Source organism: Anser brachyrhynchus, assembly GCF_964034855.1.
Source record: "Anser brachyrhynchus genome assembly, chromosome: 3".
Classification (NCBI taxonomy): Eukaryota; Metazoa; Chordata; class Aves; order Anseriformes; family Anatidae; genus Anser; species Anser brachyrhynchus.
The window spans coordinates 33608651-33635649 of record NC_137696.1 but is presented as its reverse complement, the minus strand read 5'-3'; the positions used below and the strand labels follow the sequence as shown (position 1 = coordinate 33635649).

The following is a 26999-nucleotide window of genomic DNA, read 5'->3' as shown; positions in this document are numbered from 1 at the left end:
CTGGGTGAATAAGCTTTTGTGCCAGCACAAGCTGATTCTGCCATCTTACCTGGATATGTTGAGAGTGAGGGACAGGACGTGCAACCACACAACTGGCCAGTCAGTGCTGGTGGGATCAGACCTACAGTTCTTCACTGCACCAAATAGATCTTCAGTGAGTGTATACTACACTTGCTCACCCTGAGCTCTGTTCAGCACAGAGACAATTTCCTAGAGCAAGAATCCTCTCTCAAAAAAAAAAAAAAAAAGAGCCATTACTTCACCTCCACTGCTCTCTCTAGCCAATGAGGTTGATTGAGCACAGGAGGAAACACCTGGTGCTTCAGAAGAAGCAGCCCAGCAGCATTTGCCTACTAACAGAACTGCACACAGCTCCCGCCCTGAAGTTATCTCTATAAGGCTCAGCATGGCCATAAGTTCATTCGTCTCGGTGTCTGTTACAGAGCTTTGTTCTAGTGAACTTAGATCAAATATCTTCATTTGGGATTCTTTGCACTTGCTCACAATCCCTTATTGCTCATATCCCATCCTGCTCTAAATTTGACCTCCAACACAGTGGATGCCCATATGAGATGCACTAGGCTTTCTTGAGAAGTTACCTTCAGATACTGAAATATATTCTGAAGAGAGACATTTTGCTCAGGCATGGGCATCCCTCACTTTCTAAATATATGCCCTACTGTGTCCTTGCAACTATGCAAAAATCGTATCAAGAAAGAAATGAAAGAAAGTAGGATTTTGGAGTCTGTCAGTAACTGCAGCACAAAGAATGGCAACAGCAAAAGAAATTAAAAGTTGTCTAATATTTTCAGTCAAAACTAGTGATGGAATCCCAGACCCCTCTGTGTCATTCTGTGTTCATTGTGACTTGGGATTTGAAAATATATCTGTAAACTCACAAAACACTTGATAAATGATGCAACAGGAAGTGGTCTCAGTAACTCCATTACTGTTTCTTATCTTAACCAGATCTGTCATGCAGCTCTCCCCACATCACCTACCAAGCAGATATACTGACTTTGCACTGGTGTATATGATACAGAACAACTGAGGATGCTGTGTTTATTTACAGGATATAATCTGCAATTGACAGATACTTTTCTGAAAGGTGCTTTATACATGCTATTAGCAGTAGAAGAAATTTGTCCTCCTTCTCATGAATAACAGCAAATAAGAAAGTTTTCTCCAAGATTCTTAACATTACTGTACTACAAGGACATCCTCTGCTGTATCACAAGGTCACTGTGAACTCGTGATCAGTCCCAGTCAAGGATTTATAGACTGGAAACTGAAATGCTGGTGTATCTACAGTAGGGAATAGAGAACAGTGTAGAGATCCCTGCGTGAATGCATCCACCAGATTGCATGCAGCACCTTGAAGAGAAACTATCCAGGAGCACCAAAATGGGATGTCTATTTTAGCGTGGTGTTTCACCTGATCCAATAAACCTGCTTCCCAGAAGGAGCTGGTTGGATTGGGCACTGGGACATCCTGGGAGTCCACAGATCCTGGCAGAAAGCTTCACTGTGACAGAGAAATGTATTTATAGTGGAGAAAATGGTAGCCAAATAGGACGGTCTGTAACAGAGAAGGAGTTAAGCTCAGTCCTGTGGAAGAGCCTGGATGCTGCCTTGGCATTAAAACAAGAAATGTGACAGAATGTCAGCTTGCCAACAAAAACCAGGTAACAGGGCAGTTATGAAGTCAGCCAAGGGCAGGACCTCCAGCAGCCACAGCATCCCGGCCTTTGAACTGGGACAGCTGGTTTCAAGTTTTCTATATGGAAATCCTGTGAAGAGGTGGTTGTTGCCTTATGTTAGCCTAGTACCTGCCCCTCTCTTTTGACATCACTTTCCCATAGTACTTAGCTCACTTTACTTTCTTTCTCTTTTGCTCCTCTTCCTCAAACTCAATAACAAACAAATTAATTGTCTTGACTAAATCTTTTATCAGATATGAAATCTATATATTGTATCGCTTCTATAAAATGTAGCACATACCATGAGCCTGGAAATAAGAGGCTGAACCAGAGGTTCTCATGCTGAATCGTTTACCTAGCTCCGGCCGGTTAAAAGGATAGTATTGACGTCTAGCTAATGACTACCCTACAAGCTGTGATCTGCCTATGTAGGAGGCAGTAAGAAACTCCCCAGTCTAGGGTAGATATTCAGTCAAGTTTTATTTCCATGAAAGAAAAGCCATCCTTTTTTGAGCTGCAGAGAGCTATTGATTATGTTACGTTTTAAAGAAGTGTGATATATTCAGGCTCACTTCCTAAGGGCCTCTAGCCAGCTCCACTGGTTACTATAAAAGGATTTACTGACAAGTTCTCATCTTAATAAGCCTACAAACAAAATTTTTAGAAGATTTACCTGCAGATCTACATACAGTGTTTTTTGTTGTTGTTGTTATGTTTTTTTGTTTTCATATTTAGGCAAGGAAAATGATAGGATTTCAAAGACAGTTAAACCCCTTGCCATTTTAGTATATGGCCCAGCATGCCATAAGTGTATGTGCCTACATTTAGCTTACAGCCACTCCTTTTGTTACATGCCAGTCACCTGCTTCATTGTCACCACATACATACCCCATTCTGTTCCAGAACATCCCTGGAGACAGATGCTTTAATGTCACTGGGGGTCTCCCATGTTCAGCCAGGGTCTCTGTTTGCTAAAGACAAAGGAAATGCAAGGCAATTTGCAAGAACTCAGCAGTCTAGAGGGATCAGAATATTCATTACAAACAACTATGGATGAGCTAGAGGAAAATCAGAAAGATATTCATCTTACATTACTGAAAGCCCAGAATAACGATAACAAGAAGCAGATGCAAGAAAAGATGGTAAGTGGAAAATACAGTTCTTCTAGGTGTAAAACTACAATGCATCATGGAAGATGTAGATCGGCCAGGAAACTGAATCTATAAAGGAAAAGTGAAGAACAAGACATTTTAGTTACTTCTCAGAGTTAAAGAACCTTAGTAGCTCACATTTTCGTAGATTATATCAAATTCATGAGATATGAGATCCTTGCATTTGATCAAAAGAGCTGTAGCATTTGATTCAGGTCACACAGGCCCTAATTAAATATTTTTTTAAATTTTCTTCAAATTTTTGGATCAGACAATTTTTATATGATAGATATTTCATGTTTTGAAAGACGACATTCACGATTTCTTTTTGTAAGATTTCTTTTCCAACTCTAAGAACAAACTTTTCAAAAGGAGATGATGGATATAAGAGAATTGGTGAGTCACCATGCAAATGTGTGAATAATCACTTGAACAAATATTCAAGTAAACTTAGATGAACCTATTCCATTTGCATTTATCAGCTTGAATGTGAATTTATCATCCCCCTCTCCAATTTCTGGCAGGGAGACATCGTAGACATGCCAACATTATCTTTCGTCTCAGACAATACAAGTGAGAGCATGGATGCTAAGTGCCATACGGCACATTTGGAAGTGAAGGGAAGAACCAGTGCTTTGCAGTCAGAAGCATCCACCAATGCAGAGGAGCTGGAAGAGCCCTGCTGCAAGCAGGTCACAGCTGCTGATTTTGAACTTGAGAAGATGAGGTGGGATTTTGTTCTGGCTAAACTGAAGTATGAACATGAGGACAATGAAAAGCAAAGGCTTCATGAGGAGAAAATGGAGCTGATTCATCAACAGGCAGTGAAAAGATCAGTAAGTAGGAAAAGGATAAAGGGTTGAACGCAATAGAGATTGAAACATTCACATTCTGTGCTAAGCAATTTGTAAGGTTTTATTCTTTTGTGCGTTGTGTAGTACTGTGACTTCTTTTAAAGTTAGACTTGAACAGATGATCCTTAAAGCTTGTACATGTACTTAGGGAACATGGAGTTGTTCTACTCTGTAGAATGTGAACTGTAGTAAAGTTCACTACTATAAAATACAGTAAAGAGCAGGTAATTCTCAAATTAAGTTTATGAGGTAAGGATCCAAGAACACTTTTTTTTCTTATTTTTTTTCCACAAATGACAGAGGACTTGATCTGAACTCCACATTGATCGGTTTCCTGCTTCTACAGTAGGATCAATTTCCTGGGTTACAGTTAGATTATTCAGATATGCATACATAATATGCATATGCAAAGAATATATTTTTATATTTATATACTCGTATTACATATATATTATGTAAGGATGTATTTATATGCAAAATCATATGCACATGCAAATGCATAAATAAATGAGCGGGTGAAAGAATCAAATGATACAAATTTTACAGACAATCAGTTTTGCAAACCTTTTTTTTACAGAAATAACTGAAGTTTTCATATATTCAAGTTAGTCTGTTGCTAACGGCAGTCCAGACCAAAAGAGAACACTATTTGTCAATAGCTACAATTTGGGACAGCTACAAATCTTTGTCTGGGCTTTTCCACATCACATTTGCTGTCTGTTAACCTGACTCTCCTCTGATTTGGAGCAATTTGTCATTGGACTGATTTAAAGAATAAACAGTATCTAACTTAAATCATCAACGTTTTAGAGGTACTTGCATGTTTGTCTTCTCTTGCATGTATTTGTAGCACTTGTGTTGTTTTACATAGAAACAGCTCAGGTCATGCACAAGAATGGCACTCTGCTGAACTCCATAAAAGCCCTAAAATTTTCCATAAACATATGTATGTTTTTTTGATATAGCAATCCATATTCCTAGATAGGATCTCACTTAAACATAGCTGAAGGAACTGCAGTGACAATTAAGAGAAATACATATGAGGATCAGGTCATGTATTCAATATATTTTGTTGGCCTTGTATATAAACAAGGCCACGTGCCGGGTCCTGCACCTGGGGCGTAACAACCCCAAGCAGCACTACAGGCTGGGAGATGAGTGGTTGGAAAGCTGCCTGGCCGAGAAGGACCTGGGAGTATTGGTTGATAGTCGGCTGAATATGAGCCAGCAGTGTGCTCAGGTGGCCAAGAAGGCCAACAGCATCCTGGCTTGCATAAGAAGCAGTGTGGCCAGCAGGGCTAGGGAAGTGATTGTGCCCCTGTACTCGGCTCTGGTGAGGCCGCACCTCGAGTACTGTGTTCAGTTTTGGGCCCCTCGCTACAAGAAGGACGTGGAGGTGCTCGAGAGAGTCCAGAGAAGGGCAACGAAGCTGGTGAGGGGTCTGGAGAACAAGTCTTACGAGGAGCGGCTGAGGGAGCTGGGCTTGTTCAGCCTGGAGAAGAGGAGGCTCAGGGGAGACCTCATCGCTCTCTATAGGTACCTTAAAGGAGGCTGTAGAGAGGTGGGGGTTGGTCTATTCTCCCACGTGCCTGGTGACAGGACGAGGGGGAATGGGCTGAAGTTGCACCAGGGGAGGTTTAGGTTGGATATTAGGAAGAACTTCTTTACTGAAGGGGTTGTTAGGCATTGGAATGGGCTGCCCAGGGAAGTGGTTGAGTCACCATCCCTGGAGGTCTTTAAGAGACGTTTAGATGTTGAACTTAGTGATACGGTTTAGTGGAGGACTTGTTAGTGTTAGGTCAGAGGTTGGACTGGGTGATCTTGGAGGTCTCTTCCAACCTAGACGATTCTGTGATTCTGTATTTGGCTAAATGACATGCATCTGGACTAAGCAAGTTAACTAATGAATTATTTTATTAAGACCTGAAAGTTTACCTATGGGTACATGTAAAGTAAAAAAGTACAGGCTACAGTTTGTGCCACAGATGTAGAGATGGATACACAAAAGTCTTACCATGGGTGTGCACTTACCTCACATGAACTACTCTGCATATTTGCAGAGTCTTTCTTGCAGTAAATACAAGATCACTAACCTTTATTTCAGAGAGAGAAAACCTAGCTTGTGTTGTGGTTATGGGTGGGAATGTGACACCTATTATTTAACAGAATAGCTGATTTGGTCTCAGTTCATATGCCTAATCTCACAGTCACTTTTTATGAACTAAGTGTGCCAGCGGGCCAGGTCTGCTCAGGGAAGCACATGGACTGGGTGTGAGTGAAACAGAGTCATGTAACATAATGTATATTTTCTCCTTTTTCCACAGTTTAGCCAAGGACTGCAAGATCTACTCCGGCCCCCAAACCAGTATGCCTTGTTCCTGTACTGCTTCATCTTTATTCATGTTATTTATACAGTAAAGGATCTGGCCTTCTACTTTTTCCAAAACCATTACCTGTTCTGTTTTGCTATTGTGTTCTTTTTCATTCTCAAAAAGATTTTCCAGGACTACAAAAATAAGAAAAAATGCTTTTAAAAAAGGCAGTGTTCACTTTTCTGCCCCTAATTTTGCTGCTTTTTATCATCCTTTACTCACCATGCCAATCATACGTGCAGGATTTCAGCTAAGATTATATGCACAGAACGTAATAATACAAAACTGATTTTCTGAAGAAAATTGGGACTGAATGACATCATTTGACTTCATGCTGTCTCACCAACATGTTTAGCATCATTCAGGGGCATTCATCTATACAAATAAACTGATACGCAATAAGAAGTCTTTTTCAAGTGTATTTTATTTTTTCTCACGTCCTTGGATTAACACAGCAACTTGGTCTTACCTATAATAATTTTTCATGGAGAGGTTTCAGAGCTAGATTCATCAGCACAGAGGAAAGTGCTCAGGGGAATTTAATATTGTTGTGTGTTCACTGCCATGTGCTGGGCAGACACCTCGCTTTGGATTGAGGCTCCGTGACTCTGGGATAGAAACATTCCCCTCTGTGCTGTGGCCTCATCTGTAGTTACACACAGCTTCAGTCAGCAACGGACCAGCAAGCACTGGCAAACACATACATTCTTTGTTATCGAGGCGTCATCATTTCTGAAGTTCCCACACTGGTAAGGAAAGATACCTAATATAGTCCCATTAAAAAGGCATTTTGTCTAGTGAGATGAGACCTTTTTTTTTTAATGCTATTTTAATCATGCAGTAGAAGATACTCCCAACTGAGAAAAAGTGAAGAGGGGTCTGCCATACAGTAGTATGTCAGGCTAGAGTAACTGCAATCTCATGAACTTTCCAGTGGTGAGAACAAAGTCAGAACAAAGTTCACCCATATATCCTCGTACACGTATGACTGTTTCATTTAAATAATTCTTGTCTCAATCTCCCTTCTCTTTGCATTGCGTTCCTAACAGGAACACAACCTCAAAAGTATTTGATAATCAGGCTGGATATCCAAAACCACATTCAGGTCAGGGTTTACAATGATGAAAGGAGTGTAGTCCTTACTCAGGACTGTATCTGTGGTAAGTCTGACCTCAGTCAATGTGGTATTTGTTGGGCATGGCAGTGGCAATGTGTTCACAAAACCAATTCTGTGTACAAGGCTGTCTGAACCAAGGCAGTAAAGAAGAGAGTATTTCAGATCCAGGTTTATTGACTCGGTGGCTTCCTGACAGTGCAGAATGAACGTAGAGCACAGGGTCTTGCTTTTCCACAGCTTCTGCATTTCCGAAGCAGTGAAGGTTACAAGGAGGGTCTGCTTTATAGGTATGGAAAAATCTGCAGAAGATTGAAATGAACTATGACATGATCTTCTGAAAAGGAAATGTGACCAGGTAAAGTGAGGGTGCTTGCTATGGGTATGACCTGTATATATAGATTTAGATAACTAGAATAATCAAAAATAAGCCAATAAGAGCGTTATCAAGCAACAGCTCCTCTACTTCCAGCAGAAGGGGTCATTAGCTCTCTCTAACATCCCAGGGCCCCTCATCTGCTTTAGGATTTCTGTGGAAGGCAGTGATTAGACTTCATTTTGCAAACGACCTGACAGGGAGACCTGGAAATAAGCTGCTTTCAAATCTGTTCCAGAAGTCTTAAGAACATCATCCAGACAGGTGAGAGAAGCCTGTCCTTTGTTTTCAGCTGAATCTGGAAATGCTTCCTATAGTTAACTTGTATATAAATACAGTTTGAAATAGGACAAGAGACTTGGAATACCTCTCCTCATTGTTGGAGACTGTTGAGTTTTAACTTACAGGAGAGAGGATATCAATCAACATTTACCATTGTTAATTTTAAAGACAACTGGAATTAGTCACAAATGTGAGTCCACTGGAAGTTCCAGAATACAGAGTCTCCCTAGAAGTAAGTATTTTTAATATGCATCAGATACTAAATTTTGGAGATGCTAACTTTGATGCTAACTAGTTTGGTGAGGGGCAGAAGGAGTAGTCTTTTGCATTTTGTTTACTGCACATAGGAGGTAACACTGAATAGCTTTGAGGCAGCTGCCCTGCTGTGCATGCATACTCCAAACACACGCATATCCTAAAATCAAAAAATCAAGGGAAAAAATGGATTAGCCTTTTTGCTGATATGTGGTCGTTGTGGGTACCCATTCTATACTTCTAAACTTATTTTCACGTGGATGAGAGCTAGATTTTTTTTTTTCCCAGTGGCAATTTCTGTTTAGCTGCTCAGCTTCTGGGAGTTTCAGCTCAATAAAACTTGAAATGCTGTGAATCCACTGACAAAGTCACGGGAACTAGCCATGCAGCTAAGAACAGAACCAAATCCAATTTCCTCTGTGCCTGCCTCAGGTCCTTCTGAGCTCTGATCAGCACTTGCCTTTGCTGGGGTAACAACTACAGCCTTTGGGGTGCCCGCTATGCCCCATACTCTTGTTTTACAACAGTAGGCACTCATCACAAAGTGTATGGTTTTATGTAAAACCACAGGAAACTTGGTGGTTTCAGCTATTTTAAGCCTAAAGGTAGGCAGTATTTTACAGCTGGTTTGATTTCAAGAGACCCACAGCAAGCAAAAAGAGCTTTTTAGCCCTGTGAGGTGTAGCATAAAGCCAGTCTAAAGTTTCTGATACCACTCTGAAGAGCCCCAAATTAATGATTAGAAATAGTAGTGTGGTGATTTCCTCTTTTTTTTTTTTTTTCCTATTTTGCAGCTATTGTGATTTACAAGTACCTGAGCTGGGCATTACTGAACTTGACAAAACAGAACATTTGCTAATTTGCCTACTAGCAAGGCTACATTTCACAGCAGTTAACTGCCATATTCTCCTCTAATGTGGTTCGCTGCACCAAATCAAAGGGCAAACCTGGAAGAGAAAGGAAGGTATCAACCTGCTAGGTAAGTGAAAGGTGTTTCGGATATTAAATCATCTGGGGACCCTCTAAAATTCCAAAGTTCCTCTGGGGACCGTCTAGCCAAATTTTTTTCTAAAAATCAAAGCTGAGTTTTTTTAGAAGCCCACAAGGTCAGCATTCCTGAAAAAAATAAAAATAAAAATTGCACAGGCTCTTTTCAGTTAATTTGTGACTTCTGACCTCAGACGTATTTTGAGCCTAAGATGAGCTCCTACCTGTACACAGGTTTAACCAACCTGATCCAAACCTCCCTCTGCTTTTTTCACTGCAGTAGAAGGCTAAGGAGAGAGAAAGACGAGACCTGCAGCAGAAAGGGAGATCGTGCCTGAAGACCACCCGCTGTTTTCAGTGCCAACCCTGCAAAGTTCAGCAGGTCAGACGAACCCCAGCGGAAAGAGGGTAAGCACACCGGTAACACTGCTTGCTTTCATTGTCTCAGCTGCGCGACATTAAAACCACATTACACTGAGCATTACCAGCGAAATTCAGCTGAGAGACTGCAAGAGCCCTGCACTTGCTCACGTCGCTGTAGCAGGCAGGGAAGTCACAAAGCCCCGCTCTGCACCCGCCTCCGTCTTAGCAGCTCCGTGTAGGGCAGCGGGTGCAGGATGCCCCGGGACAAGCACGGGACAAGCCCAGCAGCACCGCAGTAGCCCGGCACGGCACCGGGAGTCTAGCCCGGCCCCCTGGAGCAAGGCAAGGTAGGGGCAGGCTGCTCTTAGGGGCAGGCTGCTCGAGAGCAATGGGAGTGACAGCCCAAGGGGAGTTACCGGGCATCCCCGGGAGCGTGGGACACAAAAACCTCGGAGAGCTTCGTTAAGACGCATGGATGAGTGGCATGAAACCCTCTGTACGAGGGGAGGGGATGCTGTAGGTGGTTTTCATACTCTTAGGACCGTGAAGTTATTTCGCCTATTTCCAGCTATGCAGTCCCAGGATAGGTGTTACCAAGGTAAGAAACCTGTAATAATTTGGGGAAAACTATTTCCAAATCGCTGTTATGAGGAGAGGCAGCAGAAAAAGGAATGATTCTCACTGAGCTGCAGCAATGCTTGGGCAGCACCTGTGTGCTCAGGTGCTCCCTGCCCCTGCGAGCCAGGCTGGCACGGAGCAGGAAGGCGTTGCAGTAAGGCCAGGTGTGTGGGGGGGGCCTCCTGCGCACCTGATTTCAGTTAGCAAATTGTCTGTGGTAAAGAGTCAGGTGCTGTTCTGCTTGTGGTGTAACAGGTTGCTGTTGTCCTGGAATGGGCACTTTTGCTCCAAATCTTTTGGGACTGGTTTAAAGGCTGCTTGCTAGTAGTGATGAGCAGCCAGTTTCCAGGTATGCTGTATGTACTTTGGGTCCGTTGGGAGAAGAAACTTTCAGGTCTTCTGATGCTCTTTTAACACTAACTGTGCTGGAGAAAAATGTTCTAGGTCCTGCCTGCTGCCTTCAGCTTTATGAACTGCTTTGTAGGTTGTATGGGATGAGGTGGGCTTCTTGTTGCATTACAATTATGGGAATGACTCCCCTAAGTACAAACCTAGGGTGTTTAAAAGGGTTTGTCTTTGTGTGCAGGTGGCTTGCCCTTCCCCTCAGGGGTGGGGGGTGAGGCCTGAACCGGTAAGTGCTTGCATGTGGGTTGCGACCAGTCACAGCCAGGTGTGGGCTCTGGCTCCTTAGGGCAGCCTTATGCCTGCAATCTCAGGACTTGAACATCATTTGTTGTGTTTTAAAACACCCATTTGACCTAAACTACAGAAATGTACTTGAATTACCCTTTTGTCTGTGCTTTGGGTGTATAAGGGCTATCTTTGATGTGTGTTAGGTGTTAAAAAGCAAGGCACTTTACCTCTCTGGAGATACAATGTCAGTAGAAGCAATAGTGTTCTTGGCATTTCCTTAAAAATCAATGTTTGTAATGCTGTGGTTAGGTTAATGAACTCCATGCTTTGGGGACTTCTTTCTTCTACAGTTCCCAAGCTCCAAACAAGTTGCTTAGCACTTCATGGACTCATCCGCTCTTAATCTAATAGAAACACACAACTTCGGGTGGGTGTTACTGAAATGGTCCTTTGGCTTAAAAGATAAAATCTCCTGAGATTTGTAGTTACCTTGTTGCTGTGAAGAGAAATTAAAGAGACTTCATTGGTGCTTTCTTCCAAGGACCTTACTACTGCTATAGCCTGGTCCAACTTTCACTGAAACCAGTGGAAATCATGCTGTTAACCTCAGTGGTAGCTGGGTTAGCTGTTCTGGCTTTCAAAAAGTACTTCAAGTACTGTAGAGTCTGATGGGATAGTATGGCTTTAAAAAGTCCCATTACAGCCACAAAACTTGCCAGATATTCACACTGGGTAGCAACTTTGATCAAAGTGGTTCGCTATTTCCCATGGTATTCTTCTGTGGACAGCAGAACCTGGTGGTGTTTTCTTGCTTTCTTTGGGGTGGAGCTTTCTTTTTTGAGTACTTCAGCAAGTAAAGCAAGAAAATAAGTCCTTGTTTGCTTTCTTTTGCAGCCTTGAAATCATAGTTAAGAACTTTTCATTTAAGACATCTTTCCTCCTGCATTTTTACCCCAAAAGTTTCACTGCTGTTTTTTCTCAATCTTTATCTTAACTTCATGTCACAGAAGTCTCTGAAACTCCTGATATCCACGTGGACTAGCCTTACTGGGGGGGGGGAAGGGAGGGGAAGTGACCTCTTTCACCATCTTAGTTCCCCTTTTAATGAAATTGCTCACCAACATAGACAAAAATAGTTTCATGTGGATGCTTGGGACAGAGAGAGGAAAGAAAAGAGGTGCATCTGTACGATGCTGAGGGTGATTGTGGTTGCAGGAGTGGAATTCACTGGACTCCAGTTTTACTGAGTGGGGTGAACACACCTGTGAGCTTTGCCACCTAGAAGGCAACAGCAGATAAGTCTCATGGCGGCTAAGTGTTGGTGTGCCTAGTTGGACTAAAGGACCCAGCAGGGTACTTGTGTATGAATCAGGATCCTGTTACTTAGATGATGTAAAGTAGTACTGTGCTCACAGCTGTTCCTCTATCTCTAGTTTCTTAAGTGTTTGTCCAGTGCTCCTGAAGGACAGCCCGTGCCTCTCCTTGGAGAGCTGCTGTTTGACTGCTGCCCCTGGTCCCCTCAGCTCTGCATGCTGTTTCCTGCACTTCAGCTGGTGGCTCTGCCCTCAGCATTGGTGTAAATAGAGATAAATACTGCACAGAAGTTGGGTTACTTCCAACCAGCTTACCTTGTAGTGGTTACCCTCAACACCCATAAATATGGGATCTCTCTGGGTCCTGGGAACCACCATCATCAATCTGACTTTTGCAGACCCAGGAGTTGGACTCAGTGATCTTTGTGGGTCCCTTCCAACTCGGGGTATTCTATGATTCGATTAGCTGGTGCATAGGCTGGAAGTACAAATATCCAAATGATGACTCTAAAGCATGGAGAGACTGGAAGCAGTGGGTGTTGGTGGAAAGCTTTGGCCTCTTTCTAGAAGGCAGTCTGCTCGCTGGCAAGAAAGAAGCTACTGGACTGTATTTTGGGGCTGACTTTTCCAGTCTGTCTTTATTAAGGATCTGAAGAAAGGTTAGGAAGACTCTGATTTGCTTTAGTTTTATCTCTCCGATTACTTAAGTGGTAAAATATCTGTTTAGAAATGAAAACAGACAGCAGGGCTGGCTTAGTTTAGCTGTATGATAGTGACTTTAAAAACAAACAAACAAAAAAGCCTGGAAGAACCTTTGTCTTTGCAGGAAACTGCTTTATCAGTGGTGTTCTCCGCCCCCCATTATTTTTGCTTCGCTGGTATTTGGTCTTGCAGAATCTGTGTGATTGCCTCCCACCCTGATCTAACTGCTGGTGAACTCTGAAGTAAGAGAAATGCAGTTGGCTGCTGTAGAATTAATCATATATTTGAAGATGAGGATGTGCTTAACTATATATTTTTTTTTCTTGGACTGAGATCCATGTGCAGTAGAAAGGAAATATTCCCCTCCCCTTTGAAGCTTGCAGGAGGTTAACTGGTAAGTGTTGGCCTAGACAATTTTTTTCTGACGGACAGTGCCATTTAAACACCAAGCTTCTTAGATACATAGTATAAAACGGGGGCAGGGAACAGGTGTAACAATAAATCCTTGTCTGTGAATCATCGCTAGTCTAAGACTGCCCTCTCTTGGAGACTATCAGCTGCTGCACTGTGCTCACATAGGTGTCTCACAGTAGTCTTCCTTGCAAACCTCTGCTTTGTAACTGACCCTTGCTTTTACGTCGTTTTTAAAATGTTGGTGCTGTTTTTAGAGGAAACTCTAGCAAGTTTCAAAATAATGCTAAACACTTTCTGCCACCTTCACCCCAGGTGACTTTCTTTTCTTACATGTGCTCACACATCCCAATTTGGGAACAAGGGAGGCTGATGAAGGGTTAAAGAGACAATATCTTTCAGAAAAACTGCTTAAATGTAGGGAGCGCAGAATTCCAAGGAGCTGAAGGGATGTAGATGACCAAACCTCACTGAATTTTTGAAAGGATTTTAATATTTAACTGCCTTAACGCCATAAGAAAATTTACCCTGTTTTAGTATGTATCATTGTATATGCCTTCCTTAACTGATCAAATACAATTTGAAGTCATATTCTGCTTAAAGGTTTCAAGTAACATCATCTTAATAATCTGACAGGGGGACCAAGAAGACATTTGGGCATAAAGTTGTCTTTGGCTAAAATAATGCTGAAATGTTTGTTAACATTTAACTGGACTGGCAAGTTAGGCTGGTCGACCCGTTTATCCAGCCTAGTTCTGGTGCCTAGGACAGAAAATGTTTATTTAATTCATCTGTCAAAGGAAGTGTTTTTGGTTTGTGCTTTTCTGTTTGTTTTAAAAAAACAAAGTCCTTCTGGTGATCTAAGGCGACACAAATTTGTTGCGGCTGATTTGCAAAGCATTCTCCTAGCTTGCTGCTATAGCCTGCCTTGATAGATTTCCGTGAGTAGCTTATTGCTTGTTTTAAGGAGAAAATGCATTTGAATATTTCTGCTGGCCTAGGGGCTTGTCCATTTTACTCTTTTGGAACATTGCCAGGCAGCCTGATTTTGCCCCATTCTATAGGATATCCCAAGGTCAGAGGAGAGATTCTTGCACATGTTCATGTTGCTGGGCAAGCCAAATATACCCTTGGCAGTATGAGTGAACCAACAGGTAGAGGATATTAAGGCTTTCAGAAGGGAGGCAATCCAGAGCAGTGCTGTAAACAGCTCAATAAGATTGTGGCAATTAAACTTCTTTTCAGAGACATTTTCTCAGAGTGAGCCTACCTACCTTCAGGTTGAGAATCATGAGGGGCTAAATTACTTTCTGGCTTGTCTAGGATAATGTTGTTATTAGCTTCTTAATAGAATACTGGAAACTTAGGATCAGCTCAGTTTGCTTTTGCTTTGGTGTCTGGGATGGACAAGGATTTTAAAAAAGCCTTTGAGCATCATGTATTCCTAACAGTGTTCTTCAGCTCACTGAAAGAGTGTCTGTTGTCAGTTCTGCTTCAGTAATTTCAAAGGGAAAAATGCTTCTCCCCCCCTCCCACCCAGGAGAACAAGGAAACGAATTGATTAACTCTTGTTGGTTCACCAAAGTTGTAGTGTCTTTCAAAGATGTCCAACTATAAAGGGTACCGCGAATTTCTGTCTCTGACAAGAGTAGTTTTTCAAGGGTGAAATATTACCTTTTGTGTTCTTCTTGTAGCATGAACAATCTCCTCTTCTGTCAATCAACACTAGAAAATGCCCAACTTTTGTTCTTTTTGCACACGCTGATGTTTGAGAATGCTTTCCTGTGGTGGCAGGAGCATATTCTTTCATAAGCCTGCAGGAGGTGGAAAATTATTATGGCCTCAATCCTTAATTCAGAGGTACCGAGTCTGTAGTTGCTCTAATAGCAAGTTTTAGGAGTATCCTTCACTAAGACACTTTAGACTTTAAGCTAAACCAGAACGAATCTTTTAAGATCAGTTGTTCTTGCGGTGCTTTTCGAGCACCAGAATTATAACAAATGCCATCCTGATAGGATCCAAACTAGAATTGCTGCTGCAAGATTTGGCTTCGATTTGGAATTTCTACATAGGCTTCCACTTCTAAAATACTGTGGTAGTTTGTAGCTAACAAGCCACTAGTGCTGTGGTTTCTAACCACTGAGGTCTTGGCATGCCTCAGGTGAATACCAGGCAAGGCTTATTCTCTTGTATTCTCTTTCTGGCTGGGGAGGAAAAGCAGAAGCACAGGAAGATCAGGGTGTCTTTTAGCGTCTGCTCCACTGATATGTTGGGTCTGATGTGGCTGTGTCAATGTCCTTCCTTCTCCAACACCCTCTGTATCCAGAAATGCTCCTGCTGCTTCTTTTCGTATAAATTGAGAAGGAAGGAATGGGGAGGCGTGATCCCTACAAGCAACATTTCTCATACTGTCTGAATAGTTTTCTGTTCTGTCCCTTTCAGCATTGAGCCTCTTGTGTGACTTTCATTGTCCCCTCAGCCTCGATGTCATTTTTTCCATTCACCGTCCCAGTAATTCTCTTCAGGATTATTAACATCTCAGTCTCCACTGTTCCTCTACATCAAGATCGAGTTTTGCATAAATGCAGCTGGGGACGAGGAGAAAGAGGAAGAGGATGAGGAGGTAGCAGCTTAGTAGGTGACGGCTGCTCAGTAAAGACTTGCTGGGATAAGTTGTTCTAAGATGGATTGAATCACAGTTGTGGTGTTTTGTTTTTTTTTTTCATATTCCCTTTTGTAGTATAAGGGCAAAATGTAGGGACTTTTGAACTTAGAATCATAGAATCATCTAGGTTGGAAGAGACCCTTAAGATCATCAAGTCCAACCATCAACCTAACACGGCTAATTCTACTACTAAATGATGTCCCTAAGCACCATGTCCATGTGTCTCAAACACCTTTAGGGACAGGGATTTCACCACTTCCCTGTGCAGCCTGTTTCGATGTCTAACCAGCCTTTCCATGAAGAAACTCTTCATAATATCTAATCTAAGCCTCCACTGGAGCAACTTGAGCCTGTTTGACCTTCTGAAGGACAATATCATCAGTCTCCCTTTATGGTGTTAGAGGAGAGCATCTTATGGGCTTGTAGGGTGGTTTAGTCAGCCAGTGATGGGCAGGTTCATGTGAAACGTACGGCTTGGTGTCATTAACCAGGGCAACTGTACAGGAGGTTTCTGTCATTCTCTGAAACTACAGGGTTTCTGGTCTGAGAAAGTAAACGAGAGAGAACCAATGATGTTTTTGAAGACTGTGTTTCTTATAGAAACAATAACAAAAAAGGTGGGTCAAGAGGGGGTGGTCACAGCAGGGTGCAGCTACAGATTGCATTGTGAGATAGTGTTCACCAGTCAAAGCAGGCAGCAGACATGCAACTGTAAGTTCTTGGAACTACTGACTGGCATCTGGTTTCCTGTAGTTTCTTGTGCTGAATAATATGGTTGAGCTCTGGCTGTAGCCTGTCCCTCCCTAAAGGTATTAAGGCTGTCTTTCTTTTCCCTACCTATTGTCACGACTCCTGTAAGAACCTAATATACCCGAAGCCTCTGTGAAACTGAGATTGAAATGGAGCAGACGGATTGAAAAGGGGAGAATAAAAACAAAGCCTCTTCTGGTAAGAGGAGTAAGGAAGACAGCAGAAATGATTGACTGCTGTTTCTACTTCAACAGATGTTGTAAGGTTTTTACAACAGCTCAGTTTTCTGCATTACTCAAACGTTTTTTTTTGGAATCTGATGACCTATTTTGATATCAGACTGAAAGTAATACGTCCAAGAATCCTAAGCCAGTATCTGCTTTTTTGTTTGTTTGTTTCTTAATTATATTTTGTAGATGATATAAAAACATCCATACAAAGCACTTCCAAAGAGTGAAGAGTATATAGTTGTCTCCCTTATTGTAGCCTCTGTCCCTGTGTATTGGCAAGGCAAGCTGCCAAAAGAGTGGCGCTGACAACGACATTTGAGTCCTATTGACTTGTGATCTATTTCCCTCCTTGCTTACCTACAACAATGACCCCAATTTGTTCCTTTTTTGTGTGCCTGAGCTCGGTGCTGGGTCTGGGATAAGAAAGTATATTTGCAGTGATTAGTGGAAAACCACATCCATACTGCTTGACTGGCTGCTACCAACGTATATGTAATACGTTCCTCCTCCACTTTCCCTTAATGAGGCATGAATTTGAGTGTAGCTCATCTTCTCATATTCTGTTTCTCAGGAAGAAAGCTGGAATTTTATCTGAGATATTTCCCCTGTGCCCAGTTTGATTGAAAGTGGCTAACAGATTCAAAAACAGTAGCAGCAGCTGAGATGAAAAGACTGTAAAAATGCTTCTTTTTAAGAGCTACAGAAAAAGAAACTAGTGGTGTTCAGGGATCCTCTTGGAAATGTTCTTTTTTCCTCTGCTGGAAGTTAGCTGAGAAATTTAAAACTATTTGACTCTGTTGACATTCAGACAAATAAGGAACCAGGACTGGAAATGAAGCATCCTCTTTTCTGCTCGGTCTCTCAAGCTGTTCCCCAAAAGGTGGCAGTCTCTGCTAACAGGAATGTGTCATGGTCTGACAGATGGATGCTTTTCCTTAAGGTTCATTCAGTTCTGTGTTCTGCACTGGCTGGGTGTTTTTTTTCTCTCCCCTCCTCCCCCATAACCTTTATCTTTCAAATGAGACCAGCAGCCTGTACATTTGACAAATATTTGTCTAGCACTGTAAATGCACACAGACTTAAAAATGACCTTTGAGTTAAACCAGAGCAGATTCCCACATAAAAAGGAATTAGTTCGAGTTACTTTTTTTTCTAAACTGTATAAACAGAAATTATTAGAATGCATGCTATGAATGCTTCATCTCTGCATCTGTGGCTGAACTTCTACAGCTTTTTAAAATGTTGTCACAGCTACAACTGTTCCCTGAAGACTGTGCCAGTGGCCTGGACCTGTGCTCTCCAGGTATATGCAAAGTTCCTGGACTTTTCTGGTGTTCTCTCAGTTTGGGGTCAGATCTGAAGGACTTGAAACTGTCCCTGAGTCATAACCCAGACCCCGTGAAGCTGGTGTTCCTTGCTTACTGGTGCTGTTCTGATGGAGCTCTATTTTATATTTCTGCCTGGACTCAGTTGCTCCACAGACAAAGTTATTCCTGAGCTACTGCTGGGTCTGACAGCAGCTACAAGCCTGTGGATGCTGCTGCAAGATCTGGCCAGTGATCATCATGGGATGAGGGGAATGCAGTTCATACCCTGACATTTCCATCCCCCTGCCCCCATCACATCCTTATACACATGATTTCCTCATCTACTTCTGTAATCTTCTCCCTGGAGAGCTCACAATGAATCTAAGGAAAGGAGTGGAAAATGCCTGCCGAAGCAGCTAATTCTGTCCTTCCATTTGGGGACAAGAAGCCCAAGTTTACCTCTTGGGACACTCTCAAAGACATGCACTGGTTGTTGCTTAAAAACAAATGAAAAACAGACTTCCCAGAGTGGATTTTTTTCTCTTAGGAGACTGGTGATTGTATTTGAGACTCTTTTTGAGATGGGGGAAATTAACAAGGGTATTCTAGAAACAAATTCACTGGGCCTGAGCTGCTTTTACTGTGCAGACATTCTAATATATCTTTACAGCATGGCAATTCCCATATCAGTCAGATTGGACTAAAAGGATCTTCATATGAATAATAATTCAGACTAGCATTGTACTTCTAAAAACTTCATTTAGCTAAACAGAAGTGTTTGTGTCAGTGTTTCTGCTCCAGGAATGTCTCTCTTATTTTTTTTCCTTTGCCTTTCAAGTATTCACTGGTTAAGAAATCTGACTTGCCTTCACTTAAACACTAGACAACTTAGAGGGAGAATTTTGTTTGCTTCTCTTTTTCTTAAAGAATGACGAACCCTGCAAAATCGTGAGTGCAAAATCCAGTACTCTCCTCACTACTGATTTTCTTGAGGATTCTTTGGTTCCGCTGTTGACAATTGCATTGAGGCTTCAAATGATGGGATAAATGGTCAGAAGCCAACAGCACAGAAAATGGCTAAGGTCTGCTCCACATCAGAGAAGGCAGATTAGAGCTAGAGAAGGTTCAGAGCAGAGCAGTAGTGATTGTCAAAGGTTCTGACCAGCTTCTTTGTAACAGCAGATAGATATTGGACTTTTTTTTTTCATTGGGAAAGGTGCCACTAAGAAAGGATGGATGAAAGACTTACGCTACAGGCCATGGGAAGATGAGTAGGACTTCATTGCTTGCTGCTGCTTACCATATGAAATTCAGATGGAGTTAAAAAAATTTAGGGAGTCCTGGGGTAAGGATGGTGATTTGTAGCAGTATCTAGGATGCTGAGCAGAGCCTAGAGGTGGTAGAACTTTGACATGCATTTGAGTCCTGTGTTTGAGGAGTCTCAGAGCTGTGAACAGTGTTGGCCCTGGAAGAATAATCTTGTGAAGCATTACCACATGCTTGTGCTAGTCTAAAGTGTTTCTCCAAGCAGCTGGTATTTACTAGGGTCAGAATCAGGCTACCTGGGCTTCAGAGACTGATGTGTCTGAGAGAGGATGCCATCCAATATGGGTGTTTTGATTTCATTGTGATTTTTTTTTTCTGAATATCAAAATAACTAATTTTTACATGGTAAGAACCAGTTTAAAAGTAAAATTAGTGTGGTTTTAAGTGCTTTTATTTTTTTAAGTCACTTTATGACTAAGTAATTTTCCTCTGTTTAAAGAAATATTTTAAATGAGTAATAGGAAATTAGATGATCCGGATTATTTCACAATCAGTGTAGAAATTGCTTTCCTTTTTTGCTCTTCCCCTGTTCTTGGCTTGGCCTGTGTAATTCCTCGTTAGGGGCCAGATTCTGGGAGATGAATGTCCCAACTCCCACAGAGTTTCCTAGAGGCATTTGGCAGGGGGAACAAAACCCAACTTTTTCTATTACAGAAGGTTTTTTCTTTTTTTCTTTTTTTCTTTTTTTAAATTTTTGTTCAGCTGATCACTTTCTGGAGCATTTGCTTTGCTTATGTCTTGCTCAAACCAAAAAAGGAAAGAAAGAAATCAGACACTCTTTCTCAAAAATCAACCAAAAAAAGCCCCCCAGCTATGCTGATTCCTCCCTTGTGGGTATGAGTGCAATGCCTGTGTTGGCCATTCACACACTGCAGAGTTATTTAAACGCAGACAAGTTGCCACTATCATTAAAATCTGTCATGACAGTGTTTCCATTAACATTTTAAAAATGGTCCTTTTCTTTCTTTCCTAGTATAGTTCTTGTTTTTATTTGTCTGTTGACATTTGGGACTGAGTGAAACATGGAAACCTACTTGGTTTGATACTATCTAACTTTACAGGGTGGTGGAGTGGTCAATAATCTTTGTGCCAGATTTTTGGTTTAAATTATTTGACAGTGTCTCTTCTTAAAACAAACATAAACCTGGCCCAACTATAATTTGAAGTATTAATACAGTTAAGTAAGTATAACACTTTTCCCTTTGTTATACTTCCATAATCTACTAGGGAATCAATTTCCTAATAAGATAAGGAAAGGAATGAATGTTAAATGCACAATGCTTTAAAATAGACCTGGAGTTCTAGTTTCTTGGATCTCTGCAAAGATGTTTGGATCAAAGCTTATTTCTTTAATGACAAATAAATTGCATTAAGCACAATTATATGCCTTTCATAAAGATTCAAAGACAGAGCTTGTCAGCCATGCAAATATTTTGGTACATGCATTACAGGTTTCTTCTGGGCTGGGCAACTTCTAATTTAATTTAAGAAATGAGTAGGGGAGAATCATATTTATAATAATCACTCTTTCAGAATAAAAGAGTAGGAGCCTGTTTGCTGACTTCAGTGAGCTTTAGATCAGAAACAAAATTATCGCCGTTATCTCTAATGCCCTTAAAATTATTGTAATAAACTTCCTTTTCTTCTCTTCAGTACCCACGTGCAAAATCTTGTAATCTCTGCTAATTTTGAGGCAACAGTTTCCCTGACTCTATTAGAGGCTTTCCAGAACTGTGTTAATGAAACAATGAGACATGACAGGTTGGGTGTTATGGTCTAATAACGATATGCCTTGGAGGTTAATGGCACTTGGCTCACAGCCTCATGCTAATAGTCAGCGAGCGCAGCTAACTGCCCAGGTGTAACATTATTAATTTATTTGGGTTTACTCCAGGCTGTATGTACATCATCGAAACATGCCATCCTTCATTCTTCTGCCCCAGTGTTGCCTGGTGTTTGAGGAGAATGACAAGGTTTAGCCAAATAGAAGTAGTGTGTCTCAAATTGGTGACTTTTTGAGTGAGTTTCTTTGCTGTGTGCAGGGAGCTGCTTCCTGCAGGGAGGACTGGAGCTGGGATGGGGTGATGGGAGCCTTCATCCTCTGTGGGGACAACCAGCCCAAGGCGCTGTGCGTTCACAAATGTTGCGCTTTTTATGTACTTGAATGGCTGTGTGTTGTTACTGCCAAGAGAGGTAATGATATGCGACCAGTGAATAACATGCATATAATCAGCTCAAACCTGGGAGAGAGGGAGAAGGATTTTGAGCTTAGGTGGACTAGTTTTGGAAGAGGAAGAAACCCCAAGGCTTAAGAGCAAACTGCATTTATAAGTTCTTTTGGGTTACTATTCAGCCCCTCCTCCAAATCCTTCTGCTCTATAGAGATAAGAAAACTGAAACCAAACCACCTACTTCATATTGTGTTAACACCACCACATAGGCTTGGGGATATGCAGCGGTGTACTGGGTACATATGCTGCTGCATATGATGCAGATGCCAACCTTAAATGAGATTCCACCACCTATGGTTCTGATTTTTGAGTTACTTAAAGCCAACTGCTGCCCTACATCTTGCAGAAAAGGGCCCAGAAAAGCAAATTCAGATCTGTTTCTTACCCTTCCTGATGAATTTTGCTTGTGGATAAATAGGCTTGGGACCCCAGCATTCATTTCAGTGACTGCAAGTGTCATCATGTTAAATATGTAGAGAATTATTTTTTTCTACTTCAAATCAGTTGCAGAAGTGACTAACAGTCACTTCTAGGATGAAGTGCCTGTAAGCAGCTACAGTGATGCTATATATTTTGGTTAATGTTTGTCTAGTAGAGTGATTTCTTTATGTGCTATGTTTTTTGTTTTATTAGTGTTAAAAATAGGAGCTTTTCCTAGTAGTCGTATAACTAGGCCCTGTGGTGATGTTGTCTGCTGATAAAAATAGACTGTTAAATGTGAGAAGGAACTATGAATTCATTGTGCAAAACAAATCCCTTAAATGCTATCCAGAAAAGGGTAGACAACAGATTGGGAGTAAAGAATATTAATATACGGTCATTGCAATATAATGCCTTCTAGCCTAATTCCTCCTGCTTGAAACTTCTGTTCCTGAAAAGAGTACAGACAGAGCTCCTGTGGGGTTGCTGCTGCTCTGTTCTCCACCGATGTCTGGAGCAGTGTCGCTGCATGAGAGCGCTGTCTGCGACCTACCCACATGGGAGACCAGGTGGGCCACGCTGGAGGGGGCTCAGGAAGCCAGAGCTCTATTTCTGGCTCTGTCAAGGACCTGGTGTATGACCTGGGGAAAGGCACTCTGCCTCTCCCTGCCTGCGTTTCCTTTCCTGTTTATGTAGGCTGCACACTTCTCAGGCAGAGTTTTCACTGTGTTTAGTGTTGAATGTCTAGTTCTCATCTCTTAAGGGCTGTGGCCCATAGGCCTGATGGTGAATAAATTAAGAGACGGGGAGGTCCATCGTGATCCCTGATGAGGGAGTTGTTGCTGGTGAACAGCAAACACATCTGCTCTTTCCTGTGGAAAATAGATGGTTCTCTTTGTCATGACTTATTTTGTTGCCTGTTAAGTTGTCTTGATCTAAGTTCCAGAGACTTATTAGTGTAGTAGCCACTGCACTATTTTTTATTTTTAAAGGTGAGAATGGACTTGAGAAGGTAGGGTGCTGAAACAGTAATTTGTAGCGTACAGCTCTCTCTTTGGGAAATAGAATATATTATAAAATGTGTTTGTGGTATGGACTAGGGCCAACAATTTCCATATGAGTAGTAGTAATTTAGAAAAAAATACCTTGCTAGGGGAAAATATGTGGTGATGGTTGCGATGTCCTGAGATAGGCAAGGCTGCTGCGTCTGCATGGCCCCAGGTCCAACCAGGAGCAGGGCTGACTGTGTCTTCCCAGAAAGCACATGCCCACAGCACACGTACACACCGCATATATACATGACTGGCCACACAGATCCCAGAGGCACACAGAGCACTCATACAAACAGACAGTAGCAGTGGCTGCATCCTGAGGTTGCAGCCCTGCTCTGGTGGCTGGTACAGACTGCCCCGCTCCTGCATGCATGTGCACATAGACAGAGCTGGCCAGGGACTCCCCTGGCCCCATGCTCTTGACCCCAGAGACACCCCTGGCTCCCAGGCCAGTTACCTACTCATTAGCTAGTCCAGTTTGCTCTTTGCTAGCACTCGCACACCTGCACTCACTCTGGGGTTGTTGCACGGCGAACACGTGGGCGTTCCCACCCATGGGCTGAATCCAGTTGCTGGCACTTGGATCTCCATACAGGCACATGCGTGAAGAATAGAAAGTACTTCACCTTGGAAAAGGTGAAAATGAATTAAATAAGATGGGACAGATTATGCTGCTCACATGCAGAATATGACCAGACAAATGTACCAACCAGCCACCTGTTGTGGTGGTTGTGATTGACCTTTTTTTATCCCTTTGTCTCTCTATTTTCCCATGTTTGTTCACCCCCAAATGACCTAAATCCATCCCTTTCCCACCTCTGATACCTTTGTAAACATCCCACAGTAAGTCTCATGCAATCCTGAAATGCTCTTCCCCTGCATCCCATACATACGGGCAGCAACCCCTTTCCATACAAAAGGTGCCCTAGTGTTGGCTCATCAGCCGTCATTGGTTATGCTCACACTGGAGCTGAGACTGCTGTGGGACAGCCCTGCAAGGGCCCTGGATGGGCAGTCCCTTCTTTAGAGCCCTTAATTTGGGTTCCCACCTGTCTCCTGCTCATCTGGGCTTGCAGAGGTTGGCCTCTGATGGGCTGATGGCTCCTGGGCTGGGCCTGGGAGGAGTCAGGGCAGGGTATTATTGGGGCTCTGCTTCCTGCCATTGCAGTGCTCTTCTGTGAGTGTGCAGACAAACTTCTATCACATAATCTAACACACCTGAGGCTTTCTTTTTTAACTTCATAAATGGCTAGGGAAAATGTGAGTAAGCAGGAAAATCCAAATCTGCAACTGGTTAATCCCAGGCCACACGATATGCTTAATGTCTGAGAAACACATGTATCATCTTTGTCAAAATGATATAGTGAAACCCAAGGCAATATAATGTAGCTACTTTTGCATATTAGCAATTCAACTTTCGCCGTCTATTATTTTAAATATCGTTCTTTAAACCGTAAGTACAAAACCGTAATTAGTAGGCAGAGCAGATACGGCAACTTCAAAACCAGAAATCAAGCGATGTTGCCTGAGGCAACATAACCGCATCTTGGTTGTCACTAGCGTGTTGCAGAGCCCATAATGATACACGGAAGTGAGTGACTTCATGGGAAGATGAGATAGGAGGCATTTATGAAGGCTAACACGATTTCGGCACAAAAATTGAAGGGATTTATCTGCTGCTGCTGGTGTTGGTAGCAAACTCGCAGTTTTGTCTTTGTGGTGGATTAGGTTGCTTATCCTGCCAGTTATGTGTCAGCCTCTCTTCTGTAGCAAGGAGAAAGCTGGCAGGTTCCCTCTTCCACTCCTGTATCATCTAGTTACCAAACTCTTTGTGAGCCCCCAGCCTTTTCGTCAGCCTGGGCAAACGTCAGCCCCGAAAACAAATCTGCTTTCCAGCCTCAATGTTTGCAGAAATGGATTCTTGTCCAAATAAACAAGCAAGCTGGAAGAAATGCACAAATTGTGAATCTTTCTCTTTCGTGCGATGCTGGGTGGTGGTTGCGTGTTTAGCACAGAGCAGCCTTGTATGAGGAAACACTCGCTCCAATTTGAGCAGGCTGGGTGCGGGGCTGTGGCTGGTTAGAGCTCATGCAAGAGTTGTGTGGAAATACAAAGTCTACGGCAAGGCAGAATCGGATAATCCGATAGCATCTCAGGTCTTGTCCATACTGAAAAATTGCATTGCCCCAACTATTCCAGAGAACTGTTTTTATGTAACCCACAAATACGGTTGAACTGGTACTGCCGGTGCTGTGGTATTTCAAGTTAGAATGTCTTTCCCATTCCCTCCTGCATGTGAACCATGAACTACCCTGGTACAAGGCACTTAACTAAAGCTGTTGTTTCTGTGTCATTGTACCAATGGTCACAAACAAAAACGCTTTCTCACTGTCACAGTGGCTGCATGCTATGTGATGCAGCATGACCACGCTTCGCACGCATGTGCGCGTGTGACAGTATGTATAAAGCCTGACTGAAATCAATAGACCTTTACGTGACTGATAACAGAAGGAGCCTTTTAAGTGAAAACCACCACAGATGCAGTCATCTCTGCGCACCGCCATCCACAGGCCCCGAAAGCTCAGCCTCCCGCCCTGCAGCCTCCCAGCAGCAGCTGCATCGCCCCGGGCTTTGGCAGGGAAGGAGCCAGGATGTCCTGGAGGGCAGGGAGGCTGCTGTTGAAGTGCAGCTCGGCCTCTTCAGCATGCCTTTTCCCATGCCGGCGCTCTGGAAAAGGAGTGTGTAGGGATGAGGATGGGGCCAAAATGGGTTACTTGGAATAGCAAAAGTTAAGGTCGTGAAATCTGTACCTGAAGCATAATATAGAAAGAGAAAATGGCATTAATGATAACGCTTTGTGAGGCGCAAGGGAAAGGTGGAATAGGGTAAACCATTATGCTGTTGCTTAAAAAAATCCCTTTTATTCCTTGCAGATTATTTTCCAGGTACAAGCACGTAACAGCAGTTAGTGGTGAGGTGCCCTGTACCAGCAGCACTCTGTCCTCTCCCCAGACAGAAATTAGTTTCATTGTTCTGAACATTTTCAGATTAATACTATAATGTTTACCTGCAGAAAACTGGTTATCTATGATGATCTTGTTAAAGCAAGAGCATTTCAAAGCAAAGCATTTCAAAGCAAAGTTAAAACATAGATAAAGGTATTTTTTCCACTGGTGACCTGATTATCCCCCTCTATATTTTTTATTCTGTATTTTGATTGGGTAGTTTCTAATTTATTTTCCCTTCCTCTGATAAATAATTTTTAGATTTCATTGAGGTTTTCTGAACTGAAAACTGATGCCTGGCGCTTTTTTCTTTTCTTTTTTTTTTTCTTTTTTTTCCCACGAGAACCTCTCACTTTGTGGTTGCTTGAGGAAGTTGACTTAAGCAATTTAAAATGTAGTCGTGGCTTATTTAGAAAGAGACACTGGCCGTTAACACAAAAATACATGCCTAAATATGCTAACAGGTGCAAGAGCTGTCTAATCACATGATGGCTACAGGAAACCTATTAACCATAGTGTTTGGGTTAAAGACAGGTCATACTGATAAGTAAATACAGAAAGTAAAACTTTTTTGCTGTATCGTTTCTTCTTTCTTTTTTTCCTCAGTTTTCCTTGCCACTGATTCCACTTACAGCTGGAAGTTGAAGTTTTCTGTGTTCTAGATTTAGTATGAAAGGCTGTGACACTGATTAAAATCAGTGACAGTCCTAGCTGTAGTAGGAACAGAAATAGAGGTGTGAGGTTAAGCAGATGTCAGCATTCATTATGAACTTCTGTGCTCTTTCAGGTTTCAGGTCACAGTTTCCAAATTCTTTCTCCACGCCACTTGGTGTCTATAAAATAAAGCTCGTGGAAAAAATAAGGCTAGTGACCAACTGCTTA

The 26999-nt window shown here is 42.3% G+C and overlaps 1 protein-coding gene across 4 annotated transcripts in view; it reads left to right on the top strand.

The window, feature by feature from the left end:
* The window catches only part of TMEM247 (transmembrane protein 247), a 75307-nt gene extending 48855 nt beyond the window's left edge, over nucleotides 1-26452 (top strand). The window contains exons 1-6 of one of the 4 annotated variants that reach the window (XM_080588254.1): nucleotides 1048-2842; nucleotides 3376-3687; nucleotides 4283-4517; nucleotides 6030-8709; nucleotides 8899-9083; nucleotides 9372-26452. In XM_080588254.1, the coding sequence (XP_080444380.1) occupies nucleotides 2648-2842; nucleotides 3376-3687; nucleotides 4283-4288 (513 nt within the window). In that variant the 5' untranslated portion in view covers nucleotides 1048-2647 and the 3' untranslated portion in view covers nucleotides 4289-4517; nucleotides 6030-8709; nucleotides 8899-9083; nucleotides 9372-26452. The other 3 variants (XR_013949666.1, XR_013949667.1, XR_013949668.1) reach the window with 3 other exon arrangements.
* Nucleotides 26453-26999: the final 547 nt, after the last annotated feature.